Source organism: Rhinatrema bivittatum, chromosome 6, assembly GCF_901001135.1.
Source record: "Rhinatrema bivittatum chromosome 6, aRhiBiv1.1, whole genome shotgun sequence".
In the NCBI taxonomy this organism is placed as follows: Eukaryota; Metazoa; Chordata; class Amphibia; order Gymnophiona; family Rhinatrematidae; genus Rhinatrema; species Rhinatrema bivittatum.
The window spans coordinates 185,463,735-185,484,584 of record NC_042620.1 but is presented as its reverse complement, the minus strand read 5'-3'; the positions used below and the strand labels follow the sequence as shown (position 1 = coordinate 185,484,584).

The 20,850-nt window shown below is 48.4% G+C and overlaps 1 protein-coding gene across 4 annotated transcripts in view; it reads left to right on the top strand.

Moving 5' to 3' along the window:
* ICA1L (islet cell autoantigen 1 like) overlaps window positions 1–20,850 on the top strand; it is a 213,832-nt gene that overhangs the window by 106,782 nt on the left and 86,200 nt on the right. For 3 of the 4 annotated variants that reach the window (XM_029606294.1, XM_029606293.1, XM_029606295.1), the window contains one exon: window positions 16,350–16,399. In XM_029606294.1, the coding sequence (XP_029462154.1) occupies window positions 16,350–16,399 (50 nt within the window). Of the gene's footprint in view, window positions 1–15,828; window positions 15,910–16,349; window positions 16,400–20,850 lie in introns of those variants that run through there. The other variant, XM_029606296.1, reaches the window with a different exon arrangement.

Genomic DNA, 20,850 nt, shown 5'->3' with positions numbered 1-20,850 from the left:
CCAAAAAATGGAGGAAATCTCCCAAAAAATGGACTCTGTTGAAAATCAATTTCATCTGAAGGGTGAGGAACAAATACAAGTACTACAGCAGGTTAAAGAGGAACTGAAACAAGTGTCTGATGTTAACGCCACTTGTGTGAGAGATCAGGCTATTTCGATGCGACGCCTGGAATCTGTTGAGAATTACCTGAGACAACTTAACCTTAGGGTTTTGAATTTTCCCAAAGTAGTGGGTGAGATACCACTACTAACGTTCAAAAGATACCTGAAAGAAATTCTGCAGATCCCGGACGAACAAATACCAGCTGTTAAAAAGATTTTGTACTTAAAGCAAAGCAGAGCCAGATGCAGATATCCCCTGTTGGGGATATGGGAAATTTTGATAATTTATCTGAATATCTAGAAAGCTCTGGGCTTGAGGTTGTTGAGAGATCTGTCCTCTTTATCTCTTTATTTTCAGAATTTGATAGAGCCCTTATTATGAAATATTACTTTAAGGCTATTAATGCTACTTATTTGGGTGGATTAATCCGTATATTTCCTGATTTGTCCAGGGTTACACAGTTACGCAGGACATCTTTTTTATTAATGCGCCCTGAAGTAGTAACTTTAGGGGCAAGTTTCTTATTGCGCTACCCCGCTAGGTGTGTAATAAAGTACTCTGGGAATACCTATATATTTTATAATCCCGAGCAATTAAGGGGGTTCTTAGATGCCAGAAGGGAAACCCCAGCAATCTAAAAGATCTGGACTGCGTATTAAAATAATTAGATATGGATATTGTCATAGGAGTTTTGTTAAATTGATTTCTTCTAATACTCCTCCTTTTCCTTTTCCTCCCCTTAAATATTTCTTAGAATAATTGAGGATAAATAATTCTGCATATAATGTGGTGTTGTAACTGCTATTATCAATGTAAATTAATAATAGTTTTCTTTTTTGTAATTCCTCTTGATTTCAAAGCAAAGGATTCTTTGTTTATATCTGTAAAAGCGATAAATAAAAAAAAAAAAAGAAAGATCATCATGAGAATGATGATTCCCTTCAGCATCTCTCTGCCAGTACATCAGATCCGCCATCGTTTGCCAGAAAGTCCTTGCTACAGGGCCCTTTGAGGTCCTTTTATTGCCAAAGGAGATGTTATCTGCCTACCTCTTGCACCTGTTCACAATGCAGGGATCCTAGGGGCCGCTCCAGACAGCAGTGAGTCCCCAGACCTCAGCCAAACACCCCAACCAATCCTCGCTATGGGGTTTTGACAGGCTGCAAGGGAGCATATGCCAATCAACTGTACCACCGATGCTGAGCCCTCCAGTTGGAGGCCAGCTGCAGTTCTTCGTGGATCGCTGGCCCAGTATCACCTCAGACTGGTGGGTTTTGTCCATCATTAGTCAAGAGTATTGGTTGAACTTCCTGGGTGTCTGCTCAGACTCTCTCCCATGTCCCTCTTGGGGTCAATCCTCACATTGGGACGTACTCTTGACAGAGCTATCTGCCTTCATAACGGCCAGGGCGGTCGAACCCATTCCACTGCAGCAGCAAGGGCGGGGGTTCTTCTAGCTATTTCCTGATTCCAAAGAGAACAGAGGACTCTGCCCTATTTTGGACCTGAGAGCCTTGAACAAGTTTCTGAGAAGAGAAAAGTTCAAGATGGTCTCTCTGGGCATCCTGATTCCCCTCCTGCAAAGAGGGGACTGGAAGCTACCAGGACCTCCTGCAAAGAGGGGACTGGCTTTATTCCCTTGATCTCAAAAATGCGTACACCCACATCATGATCTTCCCCGCTCACAGGAAGTATCTTCGGTTCCTCGTGGGTGAGAGATATTACCAGTACAGGGTGTTGCCGTTTGGCCTGGCCTCTGCTCCATGGGTCTTCACCAAGTGTCTGGCAGCAGTTGGGGGTGCACCTTCATCGACTGGGGGTGCAGGTGTTCCCCCAACATTTACGATTGGTTGGTCAAGAGTGCCACCCAAGAGGGAGTACTTTGGTCCCTGCACTTGACTATTCGGGTGTTGGAGTCCTTGCGTCTTGTCATCAACTATCTGAAGTCCCATCTTACCCCATCACCACAGTTGAGCTTTATTGGTGCTCTGCTAGTCACGGCTCAGGCCAAGGCCTATCTTCCTCATGATCGGGTGCTCGCTCTCGCTTCCCTTGCGGGAGAGGTTCACCGGAGCTGGCAGGTCTCGGCCCGCCGCATGCGTCAACTTCTGGGTCACATGGCTGCAAACATAATGTTACTCCCTTGGTTCGCTTACACATGTGCAGAGCTCAATGAACTTTGCGGTCTCAATGACAACAGGCCATCCAGGACTTCCACATATGCATCTGCTTTACTCCATTCCTCCAGACTTCCTTGTCGTAGTGGGAAAGTCTGCCCAGTTTGGAGCAGGGGGTTCCTTTTCAGTCTCCCCCTACTCAAGTTGTGCTTACCATGGATGCAACAGCCCTGGGTTGGGGCACCCATGTGGAAGGGCTCCACACGCAGTGTCTGTGGTCTGCTGAGGAAGCTCAGTCCCAGATCAACTTCCTGGAGTTTCGAATGATCCGTTATGCGCTGTGGACGTTCAGAGATCGCCCATCCAACAAAGCGGACCTTATACAGACCGACAATCAAGTGACGATGTGGTACATCAACAAGCATGGAGGAATGAGGTCCTTCCTACTGTGTCAGGAGGCTGTTCACATTTGGTCATGGGCTTGGTCCCAGGGCAAGCTGCTATGAGCCATGTATCTTGCTGGGACAGAAAAGGTGGTGGCAAACTGTCTGAGTTGAGCATTCTGACCCCACGACAATGGCAGATCAGATCTTCTGTCTCTGGGGAATCCGGACATGGATCTCTTCACCTCCCCCTGCAACAGCAAGGTGGAAAGTTCTGCTCCCTGTACAGGGGGAATGGCAAACCAGCCTTGATGCCTTTGCCCACCACTGGGGCAGGGGCCTTCTGTATGTGTATACTCTGCTTCCTTTGGTGATGAAGATGCCTCCTGAAGTTCCGGCAAGACAGGGGGACCATGATCCTCATAGCCTCTCATTGGCCTAGGCAGATGTGGTTCCCGCTCCTGTGGAATCTATCAGTCAGGGAGCTGATCAGTCTGGGAATTTCCCTAGACCTTGTCACACAGGATCAGGGCAGGCTGTGCCATCCCAACCTCAGGGCGTCTTCTCTAATGGCCTGGATGTTGAGAAGCTAATTCTGCAACCCCTTGATGCGTCTGATGATGTGTCTAAGGTCCTGGTAGCTTCCAGGAAGCCTTCCACTAGGAGGTCTTATGGCCTGAAGTGGAGGTGGTTTCCCATGTGGTGTGAGTGTCACGGCCTGGACCCGTTCTGCTGTACATTGAAATTGCTTGATTACCTATTACACCTTTCAGATGTTGGCTTGAAGACCAACTCTGTCAGGGTACACCTGAGTGCCATCAGTGCCTACCACCAAGACATGGTTGGTGCACCCATCTCTGTGCAACCCATAGTTAGTCTATTTATGCGGGGTCTGCTTTAGTTGAAGCCTCCTATGCAGCCTCCTGCTGTGTTCTGGAACCTTAATGTGGTGTTGGCTCAGTTCATGAAGGAGCCTTTCGAGCCACTGCCCTCCTGTGATCTGAAGTACCTGACCCTGGAAGATTGTGTTTTTGGTCGTGGTCACTTCAGTGTGTAGGGTCAGTGAGCTTCAGGCTTTGATGACATACCCACCATACACGAAATTCTTTCATGATAGGGTGGTTCTGTGTACATACCTCAAATTCCTGCTTAAGGTGGTGACAGATTTCCATCTTAACCAGTCAATCATCCTACCCACCTTTCTTCCCATGCCTCATTCGCACCTGGGCGAACAGGCTCTGCACAGCTTAGATTGCTAGAGAGCTGTAGACTTCCACCTGGAGCAGACAGCAGGCCATGGGCAGTCCATGCAATTCTTCATCTCTTTTGATAGGAATAAATTGGGAGTTGTTGGCGGACTGTATTTCCTTCTGCTATGTTCAGGCAGGTCTGTAGCTTGGGGGCCATGTCAAGGCTCATTCTGTCAGAGCCATGGCAACTTCAGTGGCCCACTTGCGAGCAGTCCCCATGGATGAGATCTGCAAGACAGTGACGTGGAGTTCTCGACACACTTTCGTCTCTCACTACTGTCTGGATAAGGATGGCCACAGTTTTGGCCAGTCCGTCCTTTGAAATCTCTTTCAGCTGCGGAACCCAACTCTTCCTGCCTAGGGCCCATTATTCGGGTTCAGGCTATCTCCCTCTGTTACCAACAGCACCAGTGTTGTTGTGCCCGTTGGCACATGGTTAGGTGTTTGTTGGTCCCTTCATTGTTCGGGAGTAGCCTGTAGCTAGGAATTCACCTATGTGTGAGGACTACCATCCTGCTTGACCTAGCAGAAAGCAGAGTTGCTTACCTGTAACAGGTGTTCTCTTGGGACAGCAGGATGGTAGTCCTCACACATGGATGACATCATCGGATGGAGCCTGGCATGGAAAACGTACGTCAAAATTTCTAGAAACTTTGACTGACACACTAAGCATCCCTAGCATGCCACTATCCACGCGTCCATGAGGGGTCCCTTTTCAGTCTTGTAAAATAGAATTATGAAAAAAATAAAACAACAAACATAGGAGAAACTCAACTCCGGGGGCGGCGTGGCAGGCAGGTTTCGTGATGGCTAAAATCTTGCTGTCCTAGGAGAACACTTGTTACAGGTAATCAACTCTGCTTTATCTGTCCAGAAGATGTGCAGAGATCCATAGGACACTTTGGGGGTCAATTTTCAAAGAACTGCTGAATGATTAAAATCATTTGCTTATTTTTAGCCAATTTTAAGTTGAAAATTTACCTAAATCTAGCTAGGAAAAATTTGACTGGCAAGATTTAGGACTGTTGGTTTGTGTGGCTGGGGTTGCCCAGCTAAACTTAGCGGTTAGTGCTGAAAACTGGCACTAACTGGCTGAGTCTTAAAGCTATCCCTGGAACGCTCCTGTAGCCACTTCTGTTATGTACAGCTAAATGTGGCTGCCTTGCAGGAGATTGGAATAGGGGATCTAGGGAGGCTGTATCCAAAACAAAAAAGGGGTCACCCAAAGTGTCAAGTTTGCCTGCCAAGCAGCCTCTCTGTGCCCTGGTTTTGCCTGCTATGATTCTTCTTCCATGTAGAGGCCTTCAGTGAGCCCCTCACCACCAGTCTTGCTAAGCTCCTCCTCTCTGCCACACCCAAATCTCAGCCCTATGTAATCCTTCTTTGCCAGAATCACCTTGCCTCTTCATGGAATCATCCTTGGCTCTCTGACCTGGCCATTCTTTGTATCTTGCCTTGTGGCCTCTGAACCTTCTTGTTTCTTGCTCCTTGCCTTGTGGCCTACACAAGGCCTTGTCTTGCCTTGCCTTGTGGCCTCTGGGCTTACTCTATTCTTGATCCTGCTTTGTGGTCTTCCAGGCCTTTCTGTACCTAGGAGCCTTCGGGCCTCCAGCCTTGTTGTCTTCAGGCTATAATGTTCTTTGTTCTGTGTTGTCTTGCTTAGCTTGGAGAAGAGACGGCTGAGGGGGGATATGATAGAGGCGTTTAAAATCATGAGAGGTCTAGAACGGGTAGATGTGAATCTGTTTTTTACTCTTTCGGATAATAGAAAGACTAGGGGGCACTCCATGAAGTTAGCATGTGGCACATTTAAAACTAATCGGAGAAAGTTCTTTTTCACTCAACGCACAATTAAACTCTGGAATTTGTTGCCAGAAGATGTGGTTAGTGCAGTTAGTATAGCTGTGTTTAAAAAAGGATTGGATAAGTTCTTGGAGGAGAAGTCTATTACCTGCTATTAATTAAGTTGACTTAGATAATAACCACCGCTATTACTAGCAATGGTAACATGGAATAGTTTTTGGGTACTTGCCAGGTTCTTATGGCCCGGATTGGCCACTGTTGGAAACAGGATGCTGGGCTTGATGGACCCTTGGTCTGACCCAGTATGGCATGTTCTTATGTCCTTGTCTGGTCTTGTCCTGTCTGCCATGTCCAGTTCTGTCTTTGGTCATGTCTTACCCTGCCCATCCTAGTATCCTATACCTGCCTTGCTTCTGCTTTGCCTTACCCCAGCCCCAGTTCATACTCAGTATCTCTGCCCTGCCTCTGACTGTACTAAGCCCCAGTCCTTGTTCTGCATCCAGCTCCAGTATCCAGTCTAACCCTGCTCCAATCTGTCTCTGTCAACAATGGCAGCCTTGCCTTGTCCAGCCTTGTCTCGTCTGGCCTTGCCTTATCCAGCCTCGCTCCAACCTGTCTAGCCTTGTTCCAGCCTGTCCGGACTCACCATGATGTACTGCTGCCGCAAAGACCTACTGGCCCCAAAACACAAGGTCTTAACCTGTGGGGGAGGGAGCTGGCTAGGTGGAAGACCGGCCCTTGTCTAGCTCAGTGTCCTATCTTGCAATCCTGCACTGCTTCTGAGATGGTTTACCCAGATCCCAGTAACTGTGACACAAAGTTTATATCAACTTATAAAAATATTTTAGAAAACCACAATTGCTTGACTAGTTCATACAAGCCCTAGCAAATACCAATTGTTTAAAGAAATTAAAAAAAAAATACAAAAAAATCTTTTATTTCAAAATAATAAGAATAGATTCAAGCTGTTATTCCCCAGTGAATTAAAAAGTATATATACAGTATATAAGCCAGAAGAACTATATATAAAAGATGTTTCCAAAACAGTATCTTCAAGTACCCCAACAGAGCTCATGTTTTACCAGATAACCTGTCGTCTCCAGATGGAAATTTTGAAAAGCAGAGGTTGAAACGATTAACTACCAAAGCTAACCAGTTAAATTTTTTGAAAATTGACATCTTTTATGAACTGCTACTCGGTAATGTAGGACTGCAGAAGGCAGTGTGGCAGTTTTTCTTTTTAAATGTTGACAAAACAGAGCCATCTGTTGCACTCATGGAAATAGTCACAATGGAAAAAAATGGGGAATAGCCTGTTCTTTATTGGCTTCCATTTTTTCTTTTCATTTTGTTTTGTTTTCACACAGTCTTATGTTCCCACTAATAATCTCAAAAGGATTTGATTTTATATTTTTCACTTCTTCAGCTAGCCAGAATCATGACCTGAGGCTCCAAAAGGAGCCTGACTGCAGTCGTGATAGTTTTCCCTACTGTAAATAACAGAATCCTGCTGCAAGGTGTACTTTTTAGTTGTTCAGCCTTCTCCTGTAAAGGGTAATGCATATTCATTCATCCAGTTTCTTGCCTTGGTTTTCTTTGAAAACTTTGCCTTTAGTAAAATCATGAGCATGTAAGGAATAAAAGTACCACAGGGCTGTACTGGGACCTCTGAATTTTTTAATCCGCAGTAGGAATAAAATGTAAAACAATATTTCAGCTGTTGCCTGTACCAAAAATGTATTTTTATTTTTCAAATATATAACCATCCTCTCCTCAAGGGTTAAAAGGCAATTTGGTGCACACCACTATTTTGTAGAATTAGTTAACTGATATGTGGCCTCATAAATTTTCTCACTGTTGTTTACCTTATGTGAAGGACAGGCCAGGGACAAACTAGAGCCAGGGTACAATGCCTCAGATATAACAATATTGCCAAAATTATTGGAGGAAAAACAGATTGCCTAATATGACTGTTTTATGTATGTGTGTTTATATATGTATGTATATCTATATATATATGTATATAAAGAGAGATATACAGATAGATATACAGTGGCTTGCAAAAGTATTCAACCCCCCTTAAAAAAGTCAGCAGATTTATGTGGATTATAAATGACATTTATACAGCTTGTTCTCCCAGGACAAGCAGGATGGTAGTCCTCACATATGGGTGACATCATCAGATGCACAATGTAAATAATTTTTACTGTTAAATTACTGTAAACTTACTCCTACTCTTGTTTCTTTCCTCCCCCAGTTCCAGCAACCCTGTTTTATTGTAACTTTTGTTCCTTTCCACTTGTTAAATGCTTAAGGTTATTTACACCCCCTGTTACCTGTAAACCGGCATGATATGATTGTATCATGAATGCCGGTATAGAAAAAGCTCTGAATAAATAAATAAATGGAGCCCTATCACGGAACACTTTTGTCAAAGTTTCTAGAACTTTGACTGGCATTCTGAGCATGCCCAGCATGCCACTAACCTTGCATCCATTAGGGGTTCCCCTTCAGTCTCTTTTTTTTCTGCGCAGCAGTTGCCTCGTGGTTCTTTGGAGCTCTGTGAGAATTTAAGAAAATTTACCCCGTCCCGGGGTCCCCCATCATGTACCGACCTCCGCTATCGTTCTGGTAAGTTTACCACATTCTTGCGGTCTGTTCCTGACGGTTTTCTTACCGGTGCCCAACAGCCACCGATTGTGCACCACCCCCTTTTTTTCAATGGTGACCGGGTTTCAGAAGTGCCCTGAATGTCCGAGGACTATGTCCGTAACAGCCCCACACGACGTCTGCATTTTATGCCTCTGGCCTTCCCACGACGTGCAACATTGCACTAGTTGTGCTCAAATGACCCCTAAAGTCCGCAGCGCCCACCTAGAGAAGATGGAGCACTTGTTTGCCCCTAAGCGCGCATCTCCATCGACTCCGGGTAAAGGCGCACAGAGTCGGAAGATTTCCTCGTCTTCGACCCTGTCTCCATCGACGTCTCAAAAGCATCGAGACATTGGTGACCATCTGTCACCGGCTTCGTCCTATTCGAAGACTTCAGCGTCCTCGTCCTCGGCGCCTGAGAGAGACCAGGTCGAGCATCGCGAAAAGCATAGTCACTGGCACCGATGCGAATATTCATCCGGTGCCGGCACAAACAAGGCAGCGGCATTGACCTCTGCCGAGCAACCATCTAAAAGGTCCCGGGGAGAGGAGCCCCCATCCTCCTCTGGACCCGGGATCCCGAGGCGTTCCCACCTGCAACGGTGCCGGGAGCCGAGGTTCCACAAACTCCTGTGGACCCTCCGGCAACGCCTAGCCAGCCTCGAACCCTGGGCGTTGTTACCTATGCCAGCCTTCCAGGAGGAATTGGACTGGATGGTCCAAGAGGCAGTACTTCAAGCCCTTCGAGGCTTCCAGTCACCACCGGTGCCGATCCCCATACCGACGCCCAATCCGGTGCCTGTTAATTTGGCTCCGCTCCTCGAGCGCTTGGACATTCTGGTGCACTTCCATCGGTGCCCATCTCTTTGGGATCATTGGCGCATCCCCAGCCATCGATTCCTCCTCTGGCATCGATCCCGATTCTGGTGTCTTCGGACGATGAAGATGCGGACTGTGGTTCCTCACCTCCCCGGAAACCACCAATGCTGGAGCCGATTCCGGGACCGTTGGGCTTAGCTGTCCCTTGACATCCGTCAAAAACACTGATGCCATCAGTGCCACCACCACCGATCTAGATGCCTCATTTTCCATCAGTGTCTCATCCATCTGGACTTGGACTTCTGCCTCTATCTGAAGGGCCACTGGGTGAAGGAGACCCTCCATATGACCCTTGGGGGGATGATTCCTCTGACTCACAGGATTCTGAGGACCTTTTGTCAGAGCCTTCACCCCCGGAAGAGAGACGCCGCTCCCCTCCTCAGGACCTCGCCTTTGCTAGTTTTATCAAGGAGATGTCTGAAACCATTCCTTTCAAATTACAGACTGAGGAGGATGCCAGACATAAAATGCTGGAGGTGCTTCAATTCTTGGATGCCCTAAAGAGGTAATGGCAATACCGGTCCACGAAGTTCTCCTTGACCTCTTACACCGAATCTGGGAGCACCCTGGGACTGTGCCTCCAGTCAACAGGAAGAGTGACGCCACATACCTAGTTCAGGAAGCCTCAGGTTTTCAAAAGTTTCAACTACCCCACCAATCCATAGTGGTGGAATCCGTCCAGAAGAAGGCAAAGAGATCTCGACCTCATTCTTCTCTCCCGCCTGGCAAGGAACAGAAGTCTTTGGATGCTTTAGACCGAAGAGTTTTCCAAGGATCTATGCTGATGGCCTGTATAGCAGCCTACCAGCTATATATGACACAATATACCAGAAATCTCTGGAAGCAAGTCCAGGATTTCTCAGAGGAAGGATTATCCACCATCCTTCAAAAGGGATTTTAAGCTGGAAAACATGAAGTCAGGGCAGCATATGTCTTCGACACTACTTCCAGGGTTTCAGCGGCCGGCATTAGCGCCAGACGCTGGGCTTGGCTCAAAGCTTCGGACTTACGCCAGGAAGTTCAGGATAGGTTAGCAGATCTTCCCTGCACAGGGGACAGTTTATTTGGGGACAAAATTCAAGAGGCAGTGGCGCAACTCAAAGACCACCATGAAACCTTGCACCAGTTGTCCACTGTCCCCTCAGATTTCTCATCCACAGCCAAAACAGGTTTCAGACGAGACACCAGAAGGCTGTCCTACAAGCCACGTAGGTACTACCTTCCACTGATCCCATGCTAGACCGACTAGACCCTCTCACAGAGGCCAACATCACCACCACAGACCCCCCCCAAGGCTCAACCAGCCCCCCAAACTGGTCTTGCTGTGGGTTTTTGACTCCCATCTCGAGAGCAGCAGTCAACCCTCCCCCCCCAGCCACTTTTCCCATGGTAGGCTGCCTGTGCCACTTTGCCACCAAATGGCATTCAATCACCACCGACCAATGGGTCCTTTCTATAGTTGCCCACGGTTACCATCTGAATTTCCTTATGATACCCTTGGACTCTCCACCGCATCCGGCGTGGTGTCTAACCGACCACACTTCGCTCCTCAAGACAGAGATCTCTATCCTCCTGCAACCCAAAGTCGTGGAACCAGTTCCTCGAATGCAGCAAAAAAGAGGATTCTACTCTCGATATTTTCTGATTCCAAAAAGGTCCGGAGGCATATGTCCCATCTTAGACCTCCATGCCCTAAACAAACATCTTCGCAAGGAGAAATTCAGACTGATTATCTTGGGCTCGATGCTCCCTCTCCTGCAAAAGGGGATTTGCTCTGCTCTCTAGATCTCCAGGAGGCTTATGCCCATATTCCCTCCTCATCAAAAATATCTCAGATTCGTAGTAGGTCACAGAAATTTCCAATACAAAGTGCTGCCGTTCGACCAGCATCAGCACCCTGAGTATTCACGAAATGTCTGGCAGTCGTGGCAGCTTACTTGAGACAGCACAGTATCCATGTCTACCCATATTTAGACGACTGGCTACTCAGGAGTCCATCCAGAGAAGGAGTTCTTCAATCCCTCCGACTTACCATACAACTGCTACAGTCACTGGGATTTCTCATAAATTACCCAAAATCTCATCTGACTTCGTCACACACCCTTTTGTTCATTGGAGCAGATCTAAATACCATTCAAGCCAGAGCATTCCTCCCAAGGGACTGAGCATGCACACTCTCAACATTGGCCAAAGCAGTCCAGACTCATCAGTCAACTTCAACTCGTCAATTACTAACCTTGCTGAGTCACATGGCGTCTACAGTACATGTTACCCCAATGGCTCGACTAACCATGAAAGTAACAGAATGGACTTTAAAGTCCCAGTGGTCCCAATCAAACCAAGATCTGTCACAGATTGTCCATGTAACCAGCCAGCTTCGCCACTCACTGGCTTGGTGGATACAGGAGTCCAATCTCCAGACAGGACTATCCTTTCAACCTCCAGATCCTCATATTACGTTGACTACAGATGCCTCCAACCTGGGGTTGGGGAGCCCATGTCAACCAACTACAAATCCAGGGAACCTGGACCACGGCGGAAGCGCACCACCAGATAAACTTTCTGGAGCTCTGGGCGATACGGTATGCCCTATTCGCATTTCAGGATTGCCTATCCAACAAGGTAATCCTAATCCAAACAGACAATCAGGTAGCAATGTGGTATCTCAACAAGCAAGGGGGCACAAGCTCTTACCTGCTATGCCAGGAAGCAGTGCAGATCTGGGCCTGGGCTCTCTCACATTCCATGCTGCTGAGAGCAACCTACCTGGCAGGCATACATAATGTGATGGCAGACCGTCTCAGCTGGACCTTTCATCCCCATGAATGGGCCCTAGATCCCACTGTAGCAAACAAAATTTTCCACACGTGAGGTCGCCCGCGCATCGACCTCTTTGCGTCAATTCACAACAGCAAAGTAGACTGCTTCTACTCTCTACACCGCAGTCGCAAGGCACCACCGATGGATGCCTTCACCCAGTCGTGGAGCACAGGTCTTCTATATGCATACCCTCCTATTCCACTCATCAGCAAGACTCTCATGAGGTTATGATAAGACCGGGGCACAATGATCCTCATAGACCCTTACCTGCCGTGACAAGTTTGGTTTCCCGTTCTACGCGACCTCTCAGTCCAGCAACCAATTCACCTGGGCACAGCACCAACTCTTATAATGCAGAACAACGGACTGTTGTGTCATCCGAACCTCCAGTCTCTGTCTGTAACGGACCTTTCAACCTTTCAACATAGGTTGAAAGGTTCAGAATCAACCTTTCAACATAGATGTTGAAAGGTTGATTCTGCAATCCCTTAACCTTTCTAACGATGTGTCCCAGGTCCTCGTAGCTTCACGGATGCCTTCTACTAGAAAATCTTACCGTTCAAAGTGGAACAGATTCTCTTTGTGGTGCACGACAAAGGAAATAGCTCCTTTTTCATGCCCCACAACAAGCTTCCTGGACTACCTTTGGCACCTTCCTCCATCCGAGTACTTACAAGTGCCATAGCCGCTTACCATAAAGGTATAGGAGATGCCCCAATTTCGGCACAACCCCTTTTAGGGCGCTTTCTGAAAGGCTTGCTACAACTGAAGCTTCCACTGCGTCCCCTAATTGTGGCATGGGACCTCAATGTTGTGTTAGCATGGCTCGTGCGACCTCTGTTCGAGCCCCTACACTCCTGGAGCTCCTACATCTCACTTGGAAAGTGATCTTTCTAGTGGCTATAACATCAGCTCGCAGAGTCAGTGAGCTACAGGCACCGGTAACAAACCCACCTTATATAAAATTTCTCCACGATCATGTGGTGCTCTGCACTCACCCTAATTTTTTGCCAAAGGTAGTTTCTGATTTCCACTTAAATCAATCCATAATACGCCCTACCTGTTTTCCAAAACCTGACTCACACCCAGGTGAGTGGGCACTGCATTCCTTGGACTGTAAACATGTGCTCGCCTTTTATTTGGACCACACTACAGCCCATAGGAAGTCCACCCAACTTTTTGTCTCTTTTGAGAATACCAAACTGGGAGTTGCGGTGGGCAAGCAGACCCTGTCCACCTGGCTGGTGGACTGTATTTCCTTTTGCTACCAACAAGCAGGCCTTCCGCTACAGGGACGTGTGAGAGCACATTCGGTTAGCGCCATAGCAACGTCAGTAGCGTATCTCTGTTCGGTACCTATTGCTGATAACTTGTAGAGCTGCTACTTGGAGCTCTCTCCTCACTTTCGCAGCTCATTACTGCCTCAACAAGACTAGCAGGAAGGACTGCATCTTTGGCCAGTCTGTACTACATAATTTGTTTCCAGTTTAATGACCCAACCCTTCCTACCTATGACCCACTGTGAAATTCAGGTTGCCCTCATAACCAACAGCACACCTGTTGTTTTGCCTATTACACATTGTTGGGTGCTGCTTGATTGATTCTATTCGGGCATCCTGTAGCTCGCTATTCACCCATATGTGAGGATTACCATCCTGCTTGTCCTGGGAGAAAACAGAGTTGCTTACCTGTAACAGGTGTTCTCCCAGGACAGCAGGATGGTAGTCCTCACGAACCCCACCCGCCACCCTACGGAGTTGGGTCCGCTAACGTTTTATTGTTTTATTTTTCGCTTGTACTTTTTGCTACAAACAAGACTGAAGGGGGACCCCTGGATGCAGGGTTAGTGGCATGCTAGGCGTGCTCAGTGTGCCTGTCAAAGTTCTAGAAACTTTGACAAAAGTGTTCCGTGATAGGGCTCCATCCGATAATGTCACCCATATGTGAGGACTAACATCCTGCTGTCCTGGGAGAATACCTGTTACAGGTAAGCAACTCTGCTTTCCATACAATATGTTTGTTGTAAACCAGTATGCTCTTAAAGTAAATTTTCAAAGTCTCTGAGGATAAGCAGGATGATAGTCCTCATAAATGGGTGACATCATCAGATGGAGCCCCAACAAGAGAAACATGTCAAAGTTTCTAAAACTTTGACTTGGCACACTGAGCATACCCTATACCATGCATCCATGAGGGGTCCCTCTCCAGTCTCTTTTTTTCTGCGGAACTGCAGCATCGCAGTTCATGAGCTCTAATCTTGGCCTTTTTGGCTGTTTTTGGAAATTTTTCTCTTTGCTTTTTTTGCAGTTTTTTTTTTCAACATTTGATGCCAGATCCCTCTCTGTCCATCCCCAATAGTGTTCCTAGTCAGTGTTTTTGTCATTTATCGGTAAGTTTCCTTTCGCGGTCAATGGCGGTGCCTCTGTGCTCGCCATAGATTTTGATTTTGCGTCCCTTTTATTCTCTGAGGACAAGCAGGATAGTAATCCTCACACATGGCTGACATCATCAGAAGTAGCTTCAACACGGAAAACTTATGTCATAATTTCTAGACCTTTGACTTAGCACACTGAGCATGCCCAGCATGCCCTAAACCACATGTCCATGTGGGGTCCCTCTCCAGTCTCTTTTTCCACAGAGCTGTAAACATTGCGGTATGAGTGAGCTCATTTTGGTTGTTTTTTGGCCTTATGAAAAAAGATCTTTTTTCTTGTGGGTTTTTTGGGGGGGTTTTTTGTGGATTTTCTTCGCGATGTTTGATGCTGGGTCCCTCTTGGTAATTCCCCGTAATAGTGCTAGTCAGGATTTTTGATGCTTCTGGTAAGTTTGCTTTCGCGATTGATTTCCCCGCTGTGGCAGTGCTTCGGTGCCCGCCAGCCAATGACCCCCACCGCCATTGATTTTTATTTGCGACTGTTTTATTTCATCCTGTTATGGCCACATCTGGTTTTCATTGATGCTCCTGGTGCCCGAGGACCATGTCCATTATGAACCCTCATGGAATATGTGTCCTCTGCCTGGGGGCATCACATGACATCTGAGATTGCCGCTTATGTGCACAAATGACACAGAAGGAATGTCGACTTTGGGTCGATAAGATGGAACAGCTCTTTGGGCTGAGGTAGACAGAGGCATCGGCGGCACTGGCATTGATGGACCTTGCAGTCGCACTGATGGACACCGTGCCATCGACATTGGTGGGGACCGTCTGTGCTGCCGGTGGATACGGATTCTGGAGTCTGACCACCATCTATCTCCTCCAGGCTGAGGACATCAGGTCCCTTATCATTGGCCTCAGCACCAGCTGAATTGGAATTGGCCTCTGTGGGCTATAGTGTCATGAACCTTCACTCAGAAATACCTGGGGATTTTTATATCCCCTCCCATCTCAGCTCAGCCATCACAGTGACAGTCCTTGACCAGAGCCAAACACCATAGCTCCCTCCAGAACTTGGCTAATGTGGATTCTGAGTTTGGCCAGTAAGTGTTGCAGTCGAGACCCCCTCCCCACCCCAGGGGCTATGAATGCTGTTTTCACAGTCCTGGTCCTAACTGACCTGAGCAGAAACCTGGCCTAGGAATTGAACCCAAGTCCTCTGCATGGCAATGCATAGACTTGCCAGTGGGCCTGTAGGGTTTTTTTTTGGTTTGTTTTTTTTTAAAGGAAATTTGTCTCATGGCTATAGAACATTTTTCATAATGCTGAGTATTGATCAGATAATTACTTCCTGAAATTTGTACCTGTTAGACAATAAGCTTGTAGGTAACTGCACAAAGATGCATATACAAGAAATATGAGGATATTTCTTTCCACTTCACAGTAGGTGTCTAAAGAAAACAAAATGTGGCCATTATCTGAAGGTGAAAATGATCATCATCTGAATGTATAGTACTCTTTTCAAATAGGTAACTTTTTTCATTTTATTTATTTTTTTAATTCTTTTACCTGGCTCCTCCCTTGTGCTTGCACATTTCTCCTCTCCCTGGTGCCTGCATAGCATTAATGACCCGGCATTTTCTGGGAGAAGAAACTACCTGCTAACCCCTTTAATGTTATCTTAGAGCTATTTTCAAGCATGTCATTTTCTGCCTCCTGTTTCAATGCCTCACATTCATCAAACACCCAGATCTTGCTGGCCCCAGTGTACAACAGACTCAAAGTAAGGAACATTTTCATTCTTCAGGAGAAATCAACCAGGAACAAGATTTTTACCATTGTTTAGTTTCATCAGAAGATGGAATAGGCAATATATATTTTAAGTTCTGAAAGTACGACTCTACCATGAAAGTCCTACATTTATATTAGAACTACATCTAACTGGAAGTGTTTATTTTAATTCAGGCTGCTTTGGTTGGATGAGGAAACACCTGCAAGTTTGGGAACTGATACAGGTAAGAGACGAACCTAAAAATTCAAACATCATTAAAATTCATTTGTAAAATGACATGGAGCATTTTCTGAATGCTTTAGATCCAATTGGAGTTTCACATTAGCTCAAAGAATATTCTCCCTCTTCACTATCTTGAGCAACAAGAACACAGCAGGTTGCAGACATGAATAAGCCTCAGACTGTGTAGTGCCAGGTACTGAAAGCTACAACTGATATTGTACCATAGTAAATATTGTTACTTGTATGCTGAAAGCTATCCCTGGTTGGGGAAAAGGTGTGAGTTCTTCGTTCTCTGTCAAAAAGCAGGGCTGAATTAACCATGACACATGGGTGACATCAATGAGAGAGCACTGGACAGATCCATCTCTCCATCTCAGCAGACCTTTTGCTACTGAGCATGTTTGGGAATTCCCGCATGCTCATTATCTTACCAACTTCTCAATCTCTCTTTGTCTACACTGCAGTACAGACGTGTACCCTGTCTCTCGTGAACTATGTATATTGGCCGTAGGGCCTCAGTTTTTTCACATTTTTTGTTGCTGCTTGGGCAGCCCCTCAACACTAATGTTTAATGCTGTTAAAAACAAAAAGTAAATAAATAACTCTGTTTCTCCTAGGACAAGCAGGATGGTAGTGCTCACACATGGGTGACATCATCAAATGGAGCCCGGCATGGAAAACTTCTGTCAAAGTTTCTAGAAACTGGCTACCACACTGAGCATGCCCAGCGTGCCACCATCCCTGCGTCCATACGGGTTTCTCGCCAGTCCTTTCTCTTCTGCAGAGCTGTCATCTCGCGGAGGTGAAGCTCGTGCTTTTTTTTCGGAAAAAGTGAGTTTTCTTTGTGACTTTCGCGTTCTTTGTTCCTGCGTGCAACTGAAGGACCAACCACCTTGAGACTCTTCAGCACTTGTCCTCCGGCATCTCGGCCTCACCGGCCTCTTCCAAAAGGTCATCCCGGACAAGGCCAAGGAAGTATTTCCTAGCGTGTAGCAGATGGACTCAAAACAAGTGGGTATAGTGTGCTCGTGCTAGCAGTTGGAGACGGATCTGACGTCAGTACGGGTACATATACCCCCACAGGAAGTGCAGCAATTCAGTAATTTCCATTTCCAAAGCAGTTTGGAGCTACCTCACGCTCGCTGAGCGTGTTTCCAAATTATACACGACTAAATTCATAGAAGAAACCTACCTGACGCCGAGCCCCGCACTCCTGCGGTGATACCAGTCGGTCCCTCCCCCATTTGAGTTTCCTGAGGTGATTTCGGTGGTCCCTCGGAGGTAAGTGCCTCGGTCTGGTGGCCGGCTCGCGGCAGGGACCTAGCCCTCGAGTGAGAAGGGCTCGGGCGAGGCATAGAGGCAGCCTCGGTCCCGGCGTGGACTTGGCCCCCGAGCGAGACGAGTTCGGGCGCGGCCTAGAGGCAGCGGGTGCACTTCCTCGAGCGCGGCGGTGACAGTACTCACCCTCTCCCCCCGCAGCCGGAGACCACCCGGGTCGCAACCGGGAAGCGCCGAAGACAAGGTAAGGCGTACATCTTTACTTGGTCTCCGAGGAAGCGAGGATTCGCAGAGTCTGCCTATGTGGCAATCCGCCACAGAGGTCGCCATTTTCTGCTTGGTTTGTCACGTTGTTAGGTGCCCGCTGATAAGCATCCGTTCCTAGGCGCACATGGAGCGTAAGAGAGCCCATGTGTCAGCAGAGCCGGCCCCTCCAGCATCAGGCATGAGCCTCTGCTCGGCATGCAACCTCAGAGCCACACAGAGCGAGGAAGCAGACTTCCTATGTGCCCAATGTGAAGAGGCCCTGGGAGTTCCAGGCCAGGACCGGTCACAGCCCAGCGTACTTGCCAGTTCCTCAGGGAACACCCCGGACCTAGCAGGCAGCAGTGAGCAGCTGGGGACCCCGAGGGACCTGGTACCCATCAGACCAGATCCTGCTTCGCTCTCCTGGGTGGAATTATTCAAGGGGATTCATGCCTTTGTCTCAATGCAGGCTGCTCCCCGAGCGGGTCCGTACGTACCGGATGACCCGGCCCCTAGACCCTCAAGGTCTAGGCACGGCCATGCGCCACCCGGGACCCCCACTTATGGGGATTCAGATTGCCCTGAGGTAGACGACGAGTCCCCCGAGGAGGAAGGACTTCCCTCGGGGGTTGAACCATATCGGACCATGAGGCACTTCTTTTTGAAAGGAGATCTCCCAGGCCTGATCTCTCAATGCCTGTCGGAGCTGGCTCTTCCGGGCCATGATGCCCCAGAGGAACCTAGAATGAACCCCCTGTTAGAGGGCCTGCGCCAAACGTCTCACCATTTTCCCCTCCTACAAGTAGCGCAGCAGTTAATCGATCTGGAATGGAATACGCCGGAGGCCTCATTCAAAGGTGGTCGGGCCTTGGCTGGCATGTACCCCTTAGACCCGGCAACCAAGGAGAAGCTGGCGTGCCCCCAGGTAGACGCCATAGTTAGCGCAATTGTGAAGCGCACCACCATTCCGGTGGAGGGGGGGACGGCCCTCAAGGATACACATGACCGGCGCATGGACACTATTCTGAAGCAAGCCTTTGAGGTGGCAGCCATGTCCCTACGAATTGCGACTTGCTGCACCGTGGTGACACGTTCCTGTTTATCACAGGCTAGGAACAACACCCCAGGAGAAGAAATGGAATCAGCTCTCTCGTTCCTCACTGATGCAGCCTCCGACCTAGTCCGTGCGGCAGCCAAAGGAGTGTCATCCTCAGTGGCGGCCAGGAGACAGCTCTGGCTACGTAATTGGTCGGCCGACTCCTCCTCCAAGACACGCCTCACGAGAATGCCCTTCGAGGGATCCCTCCTGTTCGGCAGTGACCTTGAGAAACTGGCCAATAAATGGGGCGCCTCTCCATTACCCCGTCTACCAGAAGACCAGTCGAGGAGGAACCAGCGCCCTTTTCCCAGACCATCCAGAGGTAGAACCTCTCAGCGCTTCAACCCTTACAGGACTCACTACCAAGCACCTCGTTCGCAGGCCAGGACCCAGTCCTTTCGGCCTAAGCACAACAAGAGGGGAACCGGCTCGGGTTCGGGTCCCGGCCGTACCCCACAATGACAATCAGCCGACCCACCCGGGGGTCGCGGCCATAGGGGGCAGGCTATCCCTCTTCTACCGCAGGTGGGTCGAGATTACCTCGGACCAGTGGGTCCTCGCCATCATCCGAGAGGGGTATTACCTGGATTTTCTTCGACTCCCGCCGGACAGGTTTGTGGAATCTCCTTGTTCGCCCATCAAGAGGACGGCTCTAGAAGTTACTTTGCGGAGGCTCCTGTCCCTAAAAGCTATCATCCCAGTACCTGCAAGGGAGATGAATTCTGGGCATTATTCCATTTATTTCATCGTGCCCAAGAAGGAGGGCACTTTCCGGACCATCCTGGACCTCAAGTCAGTCAACCGATACCTACGGGTCCCCAGCTTTCGCATGGAAACTCTGCGGTCTGTCAAAAATTCAGTATAGCCAGGGGAGTTTCTTACATCCCTAGATCTGTTGGAAGCCCACCTGCATATCCCAATCCATCGGGATCATCAGCGCTATTTACGCTTCAAGGTCCTGGGCCAACACTTCCAGTTCCGAGCTTTACCCTTCGGGTTAGCCACCGCGCCGTGGACCTTTACCAAGGTCATAGTAGTAGTGGCAGCATCCCTCAGGAAGGAGGGAATCCTCGTCCATCCCTACCTGGACAATTGGCTGATCCGGGCGAAGTCACCGGAGGAGAGCCGCCAGGCAACCAACAGAGTTATAGCTCTTCTGGAAAGCCTAGGATGGGTTGTAAACTTGAACAGAGTTCCCTACAGCCTTCTCAGTCGCTGGAATACCTAGGAGTCTGATTCGACACCCAGGAAGACAAGTTCAGCCTGACCTCCAAGAGAAGATCGAAGCTCCGGAATCGTCTGCAAGCCCTGCTGAGCGCCACCCGGCCCACAGCTTGGGATTACTTACAGGTCCTCGGCCTTATGGCATCCATTCTGGAGGTGATACCATGGGCGCGGGCTCATATGAGACCATTACAACGCGCCCTCCTATCTCGGTGGAGCCCACGATCACAGAACTACACCCACACCTACCTCTGCCAGCCAGAGTGAGGAATCAGATACGGTGGTGGTTGCAGTCCGGCCACATGAGCCGGGGGTCAAGAATGTCCTCCCCAAACTGGACCCTGCTCACTACAGATGCCAGCCTGAACGGATGGGGAGCGCATTGCAAAGAACTCACCGCCCAAGGGCGGTGGAACAGAGAAGAGTCGGAGTGGAACATCAACCGACTAGAGGCGCGGGCAGTCAGGCTAGCGTGCCTGCGATTTGCGCACAGACTTCGCAACAGAGCAGTCAGATTGATGTCAGACAACGCCACCACGGTGGCATACATCAACCAACAGGGCGGAACCAGAAGCCAACAGGTATCCCTAGAAATAGCCCCCCTG